The sequence below is a fragment of the Anas platyrhynchos genome, chromosome 1, assembly GCF_047663525.1.
Source record: "Anas platyrhynchos isolate ZD024472 breed Pekin duck chromosome 1, IASCAAS_PekinDuck_T2T, whole genome shotgun sequence".
In the NCBI taxonomy this organism is placed as follows: Eukaryota; Metazoa; Chordata; class Aves; order Anseriformes; family Anatidae; genus Anas; species Anas platyrhynchos.
The window spans coordinates 82,380,995-82,392,016 of NC_092587.1; the positions used below are offsets into that span (position 1 = coordinate 82,380,995).

Consider the following 11,022-nt stretch of genomic DNA (forward strand, 5'->3'; position numbering starts at 1 on the left):
GGACTAATGGACTGCTCTCACCCAGAGCATAGCTGAATGCTTTCCCTGTGGACTTAGAGGTAGAAGAATGCCCTGAGATATGGGATGCTCTCAGGAGAGGACCAGTAGGCAGTATTCACAGGAGCAGAGCTTTGTTTGCAGTAGTTCATTGCTATCCTGGGAATAATGAAGTCAGTGGTGCTTATTGTCAGCTTTCTTTATTAGCCTGGGTTACAAAGATCTAGAACAGACTTGGAAGTAGTGGCTGATGGCTACTGGTTTGACAGGGTCACCACACAACACAGGGATGAGGCAAAAAGAGAAGGAACAGCAAGAAGCAAACAATAAATAAGAATAAATAACATTCCCTGGTTCTGGCAGGTCTGAGGGCTACCCTTTCCCCCATTTATGCATAGATAGGACTTGAGCTAAGTTTTCCCAATGGGAAATGAGCCCAATTTATGCTACCTGTTTCGTAGAGGTTGCATAACATAAATCTTGAACCCCATGTGTCTCTGGGGCTGTCTGCAGGGAGCTGACAACCACGTGGAGAAGCTAGGTGAAGTGAGGTCAAGGACAGAGGTGTTGGATAAGGGGTCTTCAGAGGGATGGGTGTCAAGTGTGGGTAGAGGTCTCTGAGGGAAGACGTGGGATCTGAACTGCATTGTGAAGTCCTGAGATGTAACAAACTGTTGTGTTTTGCAGCCTTCAAGCCCCCAAGAGGTTAGGTACTGCTGGGCTTGTTTAGAAGTGGAGAGAAGAGGCAGTGTGTGTGCTCCTGCTTCCCCACCCCCTGACCTCTCTTCCTTTCACTCTAGGAGACCCCACAAGTAGAGTAGAGACGAGCGGGAGTGACAAGTAGGCGTTTCTGTTGTGCTCAGCTGGTGATGCTCTCTGCCATGGGCTGTGCTTCTGCTGCTCTTTCCCTCTCTCCTGTCATCCTCAGTTCCAGATCTTGAGGAAGCTGTCCCAGGAGCCAGTGGCAACAGCCATGCCGTCTGCTGTCACCCCCAGGCAGCTCACTCTGTTGTCGTGGCCAGAGAGGATTCCTGACAGGAGGGGAAGAAGAAAGATTAGCAGAAGAAATGGGGCTGGGAGAGGTGAAGGGCTTGACTGAGCTCACCACAGGCCATGTACCTACTGCCCTGTGTCATGCTGTCTGTCCCTGCGTAACATGGCTAATAAAACAAACATGCAGAAGAACATTTGTGCACGGTGTACAGCTTTGGGATCTCACCAAAGAACAATGTTTTGGGGCCAGCTAGCTGAATCCTCAGCACAAGAGAGATTGCTGCTACATACTTCCCCCTAGAGCTATTATCAAATAGTTCTACAAAACAGAAATAGCAATGCTGTTGCAGATCAAAAGGTGGGCTGTGGTATCAATTTGCAGAGGCTAGGAGCCACATCTGGAAGAAAAATGGTATTTGGGTGTATCCTTTGCAGGAGCACCACAAAATATCCACAGCTGATGGACAGAAGCTCAGGTCCGTGCTCAGTTTGGTGCCCGGCCACCAAGTGGCACTGTGAGCAGCTGGAACAGGCAAACAGCAGAGGCTAGGAGAAAGTGTGAAATAATGATGCCTTAGAGTAGTTTCTCTAATAGGAATATTGATACTCATTTCCTTTTTGATGCCATGTTTTTTAAAGGTTTGACCTGCTTAATCTTAAAGCCAACAATTCTTAAGGTAGTTGTAGTATTTACGCTGTGTTCTTTAAGCACAAGGAAGTACTGCAGATCTTTGATTCGTATAGGATGTGTCCCCTTTAGAAAATGAGGGCCTTTTGGGGCCTTTTCCTTGCTTTGGAAGGGATAGGAGACCTTGCAGAGTACGAAAGCGGGGCCCCCAGGAGCCACTCACCCACGCGTTCTGCTTTCAGGGAGTCCCAGATGTTGCAGTTGAAGTCGTCGTACCCGGCAAGCAAGAGGCGCCCGCTGCGGGAGAAGGCGACCGAGGTGATTCCGCAGATGATGCTCTCGTGAGAGTACACTATGAGCTCCTGGTCGGCCCGCAGGTCGAAGAGGCGGCAGGTGGCATCGTCTGAGCCGGTGCAGATGGCTTCGCCGTTAGGGAAGAACTGAGGAGAGCACACCGCGTTTTAATCCCTCTGTGTCTTACAGGTTTCCTCGACACCTTCGTCCCTCTGCTAAGCACCAGAAAGCCAGACTGGCTGGGCAGTAAGACAAGGCATTGGATCTCAAAAGGTTAGTATCCCGAAGCTGGAAACTGATGCTTCTCAGAGCGAGTAGACCCTTTCCACATTAAGAAAGCCAATGATCAAGGGGCTAGAGCTATTACAAAATGTCCCAGTGCTTGAGGAAGGATTATTGTCTTTTTAACTCCATCTCCTAGACTTGGGTTTGGCAGGCATCCTCCCATTATCCCTCAGATGGGGTCTGGCAAGGTTCAGGGCTATGAGAGCAGAATTCTGCTCACTGGGCTGTCTGAACCTCATGGTCTTCCCCACGTCGCTGTGACAGCCTCTTTCAGCTTTGACCTGAGACACTATTTCATGCTGTCCTACCCTCCCTTTTCTTCGTCCCCCCCCCCCCCCATGCAGACGGCATACGTACGCAGATGGCGTTGATATCAGACTCGTGCCCTGAGAAGGTCTGGCGGCAGGTACCCTCCCGCACGTCCCACAGTTTGGCAGTAGCATCGCAGGCCCCAGAGATGAACAGCTTGAAGTCCGGGGAGACCGCCAAGCTCATACAGTCTCCGGTGTGGCCCAGGAACACTGTCTTCTGCTGCCCAGTCTCAATGTCCCAGAGCGCACTGTGGCAGAGGAGAGAACTTCTCAGAGCCAGGACAACTCTATCAGCTGGGATGAGGAATCGTCCTACTCACAAACAGGAGGAGGGAAGTCATGGACCTGGCTGCCACGTGGGAAGATGGACGAAAATATACAGAAGGAAATATGTTCACAGCTGTTGCTGTTCATACCTTAACCCAAGCAGGGTTAGACTAAGGCTGAGGGGGTGCGTGTGGTCTGACAGGGTTCCCATAATTGCAACAGCTGAAGGGGATGCTGAGAAGAGGTAAGAGACACCCAAAGAAAAACAGCCAAAAAAGTCTGCCACGCTTGTTGGATGCATGGGACACGGTCACTGGGATCACACCACAGGCAGGCAAATGAGTCTCTTTCTGATGGAAATGCCACGTTCCAACTCACCCTCGTTCAAGAGGTTCTTCCAAAGTGGGTGTTGGGATTGGGGTGGGGGTGAGTAAAGGCTCAGAACTGCTCAGTCACAACACAGAGATACTGGAGAACCAGGAAACAAAGGATTTAGGCACTGGCTTTTTGCTATTTACTTTTGAAAGGGATAGGATCTGAGAACAGGACCACATAGCGTAGGCTCCATGCAAATGTAAAATGCTTTTTGTCCTGGGATAAACAACACTGTGCTTTGTGAGAGCTGGGGACATGGGCCCTGCTGCTTCACCAGTAGATCTGCATCATGACCTGACCTCAGCAGGGAAAAGTAGCACCTGCTCTGCCAAGGGAGGAAGAAGGCATCCGGTTTCCTAATTTGCTTTGTGTGGCCTCCAGGTAAAACAATTCATCCTTACACCTCATGGGAAGGAGGGTGCTGCAGAGGAAAACATCACGTGCTGAGCTCTTGGAGCCAGAGGGGCTGCACAGTGTCCACTCCTAAGGTCACGCCTGAGGTGGAGTTTTCCCAAAATGCAGTATGCTGGGGGATCCATGTGAGTTTTTAGTGTGATTGTTCGTGTCAATAAGATGCAGAAGATAACACTCACCACGTGGTATCTCCAGAGCTAGTCACAATGTTGTTGTCATCGAGAAATCGGCAGCAGGAGAGGTAACCTGGAAAGTGGGAGCAATCAAGAGTGAGAAACAGGACGGGGCTAAAAGAGTGGGGTTTGGAAGCAGAGGGCAGCCAGGCTGCAGGAGGAGGCACACCCACCTGTATGGGCTGAGAGCTCTCTGCTCACTTTGACATTGCCTTCACGAGTCTTGAGGTTGTAGATGGAGCACATGTTGTCGAGGCCCCCGCAGGCCACAAAATTGCCCGAGGGGGCATAGGCACAGGTCATAACCCAGGAAGAACGCAAAGGGATGGCATGGACCTGGGAGGACAAGAAGCCGTGTCTGGTCTCTGGCAGCAGAGAATTTGGGGGAGCAGGGCGAGGGCACTAGATCCGAGGGACCCACTGCAGTTTGCTGCATCCACCCGCCCCTTACCTTGTTAGTTGTGTACGTGTCCCACACAATCAGCTTCCCGTCTTGTGAGGCACTGACCAGGAGTCTGTGAGAGAGGAACAAGATCGTGTTAGTAGCTCTCTTCTCATCAGAGCCTTCTTTCCCACGTGCTTCTGGGCACCCAGCAGCTCAGCAGCATCTCTCACTTGGAGTCCGTCGACCAGTGCATGGCATAGATCTTGGCCAGGTGCCCACGCAGGGTCCTTCGGGTCCGCATCTGAATGCGACCGACAACCTCCACACCGGCCACGATCTGAGGGAAGAGTAGGGGGAGAGAAAGGATTAATCTTGGACTGACAGGGGCTGGCCTGCTCCCCACATCCCTGCCTCCTGATTTCTTGCTGGCTGGAGAGAGCCCCCCTTGGAATGATGCTATTTCCCCACATGCAGACTCACCTGCCAAACGGCCCCAGACCTTACCTGAGCAAGTGTTGTGTCTGCACAAGCTTTCCGGGCATCCTGGAGAAGAGACAACAGAGCATGAAAGAGGAAAAAGCTGTGAGACAAAGGCAACAGCAGGTGAAGTTCAGGGACATTCCCAAAAGGCTCATTTAGAGTGGGGGCTGCGAGAGGTAGGAGCTGCGGTTTTGTAGGGTTTCAACTCTGCCCAGCACAGGGGGCTCCTGGGCTGTGAGCAGGGCTCCTCAGCACCAAACAAACAACAGAGAGGTGAGTCACAAGCTGCTCAGCACCCAGTTCCCTGTGCAACATTATTTCATGGATCCACCAGCCTGGCAGAACACCCACTGTCTCCCAGACGAAGGAGGCCTGGGGATGAATTACAGTCTGCTCCCCTGCAGACATGACGCCCATCTCCACTTCCTTCTCGCCCTTACAGTGTCTCCTTGTCTCTCCCTTCCTCTCCCCTTCTTCCCCCTGTACTGTGAAGATCTCCTTTAGCACTTAAAGGCCTGTGCAGAACTGCAGAGGGCCCCAAGGATGTACATGGAGAAAGCTCGGCTCCAAATTGAGGCTGAGGAGGGGACCTTGGAGGCTTGGGTGCAAGGAGTAGACACCGTCAGCAGTTTCACTACTGCTGCCAGCATTACCGCAATCTGCTTCTTCAGCTGCTCAGCCTCCTGCTTCATCTGTTCCATTTCCCCCATCTTTCGGATCTAGAGGTGGCTCTTCCGCGTGGGACAACCTTGAATCTGGGAAGACAAATCAAGGAGAGAGGTGTGAGGTAGAAAAGGGCATTGATATGACTGCTCAGTCATGGAAATGGAGGTGCCTCTGGTAAGGCCTGAGCAACCATTTATTGGTCGAATGATTGGAAATGTGCTGTATCTGGTCAAAGCCCTTTGCATTTGGGACCTTATCAAAGGTCCATTTGATACTGTGTCCTGCTTACATGAACACTGGGAAACTGAAGAACTCCAGAACCTCTTGCTGAGGTTCTGCTGCACTTGCCCCTTCGTTTCTTTATTTATGACATCTCCACGTAAGGGCTTACAAAGCCCTGAATCCTCCACCTGTCCATGTCCAAGTTGTCTATCTCAGCTCCAGGAGGAGGAAACTTGAGAGGAGTTCGGTGACTGTGGGCCCAATTTCCTATCCTTTGTTGTAGGTAAAACACTAACAGGCAGAGATCACCAGTTCTTTTATCCATCATGGAAATCTGGGGTCTGTTGAGGTGCTCTGTCAGTGTTCCCTTCTAGCTCACAATTAAAAAAGGAAAAGGAAAAAAGTGGATGCCTAGGGAGAGATCTAAGAATAACATAGGCAGAAAGTGGTATTTCGCCTACTTTCCTAGCCCCAGATTTTCACTGCTTTCCAAAGCTAGAGGCAGCATTACTGTATGCAAGTCCTTGATGGATTTTTTTTTCTTCTACATTTTTGTCCAGTGACTTTTTGTGCCTTTGCCAAAGTTTCATATCCTCAGTGATACTGAACTTTGACAATGGTGAGGACTTCCACAGCTTAGTGGCGTGCTCTGTGAAGAAGTTCCTGGTTCTAATACTCCCAAATGACACTGGTTCCACTTGGCGTTTTCCAGTTTTTGAGTTGGAAGAACTAGCAAATAACTGGTCTCTATTCACCCCAGTGTCACACAGTATTTTACAGATCTTTGTCATAGTCATCTTCATACATCTGTTTTGCAGACTGCAGAGCACACTTAGTCATTCCTTCCACGTGAGCTGTTGCATCTCATCACCTCCGTTGTTCTCTAGGCCCTTTTCAGTTGTTTACAGAGCACAGATGATGTGCTTGCATAGTGAAGGCAATGAACCAGAACTGCAATTCATATTCAAGATACAGGAACACTACATGATTACTCAGCATTTCGGTTTTGTTCTCTCGTTCCTTTCTGTTAGGTGTACTTAAAACTTCACCAGTGATCCCAGCATCTTCACTCTTGTAGACAAATATGCTCTTTATTACTTCAGTCTTTCTCCTGGGTAGGCGTGTGTGTCCAGATGTGCTCCAGGTGTTCTTCATTATTAAAACTGGCACTTTGCCCTAGGGCCGAGAAGACTCCAGCAGCACCTGCAGAATGTCTCCTTCTACTCGCCATGAGGCGCGTTGTCTCTGTCCCCTCTGGCCTGTTGCCTGAAGGCCTCGCTTCTTCTATGTGAGGCTGCTCCCTTTGCTGTCTCGCCCAGCTCCCCTAAAAGCATACATTTGTCCCAGAGAGAGGCTATTTGAGATTATAACTCGCAGAGAAAGGCTGCCTGCAGGCCTGGCTGGAGTTACAGCCCTGCTACCTCCTTCCTGCCTCACACTGGAGGCAGCCAGCTGGCTCCAGCATGTGGTGAGGGGGCAGGAGAGAGGCCCAGGGCTGCACTGACAGAGCCTGGAGGCACATACCACAAAGATGGCCTGGGGCTGCCAGCCTCAGCTACGCTGAAAGGAGAGATCAGCACCTGGGCTGTCCCCTTTCCACTGTTTTTTCCTATTTTTTGTTTTGACAGAACAGCGATGATGGGGTTGCTCTCAGAAGGGGACAAAGCTGGACCTGGTTGAATAACACTGCTCTCCAAAGCCCACCTGAATGCACTTTTTTGGGAAGGGTTTGGGCACCTCCCTCCGTCTCTCAGATAACTGGCAGGCTGGGGGGATACTGGAGAAGGCCTTGCAGCTTTCAGTGGGAGGCTCCACAAGATAATGGGGTGTTTGCCCCTCAGCTTTGGTGTACAGTCAAACTCCAGATGCTGTGTCCAGCTCTGGTCACTGCCTTCCAGCACACCAAGTGGCAAACCTGGATTTTCAGCCACTCTTTGGAGACCAGCTCTATCATTACGGTCCAAACCTTTCCCTGCCTATTTTCCCCAGGACTGATCCTACCTCCCCAGCACCATGTCTCTGCAGCCCTCAGTGTTGGATGCCTTCTCTTGCTGGGCCACCTCTTCCTGCTCACTCCCTCCTTCCAGTCTTCTGGACTTCTTGTGGACTTCTGTTTCCATTTTTTTTTTTCTTTCTTTTTTTTTTTTTTTTTTTATAACCAGATGAGGGGCTTTCGTTGCTGACAGGAAGATCAAAGGGCAGGGGCGTGATGTGAAGGACGGATAAAAAGGGCTAAATATAGAGAAGGTGCAGCTCGGGGTCAGGACTCCGTCCGAACCTTTAAATCCCCTGGAGGGAACAATCTAAATGAAGTTGGGAATTGTTCTCAGCCTCAGAAGGACAAGGAGCCACAGACAAACGATAATAATAGCTCCAGCGTTACCTGTCTTTTCCACCCATCACGTCCCAGTGAAATTTGTTCGCAGTGAGTTACCTAGCCCCCCGTTGAGTGCAGCTGCCTCCCCGGAGGACCTCAGCAGGTGTGCAGGAGAGCAGCTTGCCATGTAAATGTAGGGCAGGAAATGGGGGAATGGAGTCCAGCAGGAACAGGGAAAGTGGAATGGAGGTTGGAGCCTGGCCAAGGCACGTTACTGCCCTGATCGGGACCTTAGGGATGCACGTTGCTTGTGGACCTGCAGCTTGGCTCATGGTAGCTGCCCAGGTGGTTTTTATGGGTACAAGCTACCAAATGGTGAGCTCTCCCTGCTTTCTGGAATTAACAGCTCTTCAGACAGCAGTGGAAACCAAGTTGTTAGGTACCTTTGAAGAAGCAGTTTCCTTTCTTTTGCTCTCCAACGCAATGATGACACTGAGCTCTTTTCCCTCCTGCCTTTTCTGACAAACTTGCCGGAGGCACCCGCTGTAGCACTTCTGTGGGCAGCCAGACCCGTCCGGAGCCCTTTTGGTGCCTGCTCACAGCAGACCAAATGCCCCCACCTTCTTCCTCCTCCTGCCTTTTTCTGCCTCACTGTGACTTTGCAGGGCAGCAGCTATATCCCTTGAACAAAGTCAGAGCAGGGGCCCGTGCTGCACCCTGGGGAACTGTCCTGCCGAGCCACCTGCATCGCTTCCTCGTGGGAAAGGGGGTGCAAGCAGTGGGTGGGAAGAAAGGGGAATTGAATCCCCTAATTTTATAGCCCTTGGGTATAAATTTTTTTTATTTTCCCCACACTAAGGAGGGAGCGGTCTCTCTGTGGGATGCTGGGAGAGGGCTGTAAATAGAAAAGGGAAAGGTGCAGAAGGGAGGACTGAATATTAGCAGACAGCATCCCTGGGTCTCTGTGTAATCCCCTGGCTGGCCTTGCATGCTCGCCCTGGTGACCCTAGGCTCCTTGCAGAGCCGGATGCAGAGATGATCCCCTTCTCCTGTCATGGAGATCAAAGGCCAGGGTAAAATTACCCTGCTCTGTTCCTCTCTTTCTGCAGGCTGCTTCTGCCTCCAGAAAAGCATCTGGCTGCAAGGAGGTGTGCAGGAGCCCACCAGGAGTGCAGGACTGCGTGTGGGTGGTGAGTGCCAGGTTGCTCAGGGAAAGCGTTGACCCCCTCTTCCAGTCTGGACGCTGGTGCAATTCACCTGCCAAGGGGAGAAGGAGCAACCCCACCCCAATGCAAAGCCCACCATCACTGTAAAGATACCTCAGCATTAGCCCCAGCTTCTTCTACACCACACTCTTCCTCCCTCATCTTCAGACACTTGCACATGGAGCCAGTCCTTGTACAAAGTCTCCACAGCATCAAACCTAAGGTCCCAACTACCAGATCCACCAAAGCGACCTCACCAATAACAAGGTGGCATCCTTACCGGGCTCTGCAGCACGAGATGGGTTTCAGTCCCACCTGGACGGGACTCACGGCCTGCCTCCCTCGCTGAGAACAGCTCCCTGCTGGCCAGAAGCTCCTCGTCCCCTTGCAGTCCCCGGTCAGCGCTGCCCGTCCAGCCAGCGAGCCTCTGGCTCCCTCTCCACTCCTCAGCCTCTCCCAGGACTTATCTCCCCATGGGGAGCTGGAAGGCTCTGGACGGGAGGGGCTGGGGGAGGGCTGATTCCAGGAGCAGCGTCAGGCAAATTAAATCAGACACCAGAGACTTGGGGAAATCGGATTGGGACATAATGCAAAGCAGGTGGATGGGGAGGGGTGAAAAGAGAGAGTCGCACACTGCTCCTGGAGGGGAAGAAATCATCACGGGCAGGTTTGACTTCCTTTGTTTAGATTAGCAGCAAACTAATAAAGCGAAGATTAGCCAGAACCATCTAGGATTATAAACCACTGGGGCAGGGCTTGCTGCACCTCGTGGTCCACAGGAATTCCCTTTTTCCTGGGGACACTGTGCCACTTGTGCCCTGGGCGAGATGAGAAGAGGGGACAGTGTCACCCATGGCGGCCCTGCCAAAGAAAACCCACAACGTTTTCCCCATGGGAAAGCAGCCTCTCTGGGCAGCAAGCTGAACTCTGCATGGCGAAAACAGAACTGGGCGCAGGGGCCAGGGGCGGCGAAAGATTTGGTGGCATGCCTTTTGGCAGCCACTTTAGTGGGATGCTGCGAGGGGATTATCTTGGCCTCAATCTCTTTTAATCTCTCCCGCGGCTTTGGCCCAAGCCTGAGATAAATACCTTTTAACGGATCTCATCTGACGTCAGGAGGCCATCACTCTAATCACCCGAGCCACCTTTGGACAGAGCGAACCTAGAACTGTGGATGCTGGTCCCACACCCCTCCAACAGGGGCTTGTCAAGCGGGTGCCATCCAGCACCCCCAGATAAATCATCGGGAGGGACTGTGAGTGCTAGGACCTTCTGCTAGGAATGGGGAATTTGAAAAGCATGTATCACATTTTCCTTCTCTTGGGGTCTTGTGAAGGGTGTAAGGCAAAACCGGGTGCTGGTGCAGGTTTCCCCAGCTTGCATGGTAAGGAAGTGCCAGGATGCAGAATGGGGAAAGGCTTCCCTGCTCCAGTTCTGCTCCTCTAGCATTGTGGGGATGGAGCTCAGCACAACAGCTTCCACTGGGCAGGGGCCTTGAGCCGACAGCAATGAGGGGAACACCTGCATGCACACCTTAAACCACCTGCCCTGACTCTCCAGTTCTTCCCTTCCAAATCATGATTGCAGTCTCCATGCATAGCTCGCATCGAGGCCTGTTTCACAGCTCTGGTGCTTCCCAGGAAAAGGGTCACTGCTCATTTTGATGCCCCATATCCACCTCATTCAATTCCTGTTTGGCTACAATATAATCCCATCTCTGGACACTAATCCCCTGGGCAGTGACAGCAGATTGTCTTTATATCAGCATAGAAAATGGTAAACAAAATATCTCTTCTGCTTTCAGGGACAATTTGGTGAATGGAGAAGAAAAAAAAAAAAAAGGAAGAGAGGCCTTGCTACAGTGAAATGTGAGTGTACAATACTTTTTCTTAAGGGTGCTTCACCCCCTTTCCAGTGGGTTAGTTGTGGCAGCAGTTAGAGCTGACTTTCTCACCCTCCCTTATTGGAAGTATCTGGCATCTGGGCAAATACTTTGTTTTCTCTCACTGA

The 11,022-nt window shown here is 51.4% G+C and overlaps 1 protein-coding gene across 1 annotated transcript; it reads right to left on the reverse strand.

Annotated features, from left to right (window-relative positions):
* Window positions 1-192: 192 nt before the first annotated feature.
* On the reverse strand, window positions 193-10,968 carry GNB3 (G protein subunit beta 3). Its single transcript, XM_038180348.2, has 10 exons — window positions 9,293-10,968; window positions 5,256-5,357; window positions 4,627-4,665; window positions 4,353-4,459; window positions 4,189-4,252; window positions 3,911-4,073; window positions 3,744-3,810; window positions 2,555-2,756; window positions 1,842-2,058; window positions 193-1,028 (listed from the first exon to the last, which is right to left on the reverse strand). Exons 2-10 carry the CDS (start codon window positions 5,310-5,312, stop codon window positions 922-924), a joined length of 1,023 nt encoding a protein of 340 aa, XP_038036276.1. The 5' UTR covers window positions 5,313-5,357; window positions 9,293-10,968; the 3' UTR covers window positions 193-921.
* Between the last annotated feature and the right edge of the window lie 54 nt (window positions 10,969-11,022).

Coding starts and splice junctions, on each gene's coding strand:
- GNB3 (XM_038180348.2), bottom strand. CDS start 5,312: ATGGGGGAAATGGAACAGATGAAGCAGGAGGCTGAGCAGCTGAAGAAG. Junction 4,253..4,352: donor CACTGGTCGACGGACTCCAA/GTGAGAGATGCT, acceptor CCTCTCTCACAG/ACTCCTGGTCAGTGCCTCAC. Junction 2,059..2,554: donor CTGATATCAACGCCATCTGC/GTACGTATGCCG, acceptor TGCTCTCCTCAG/TTCTTCCCTAACGGCGAAGC.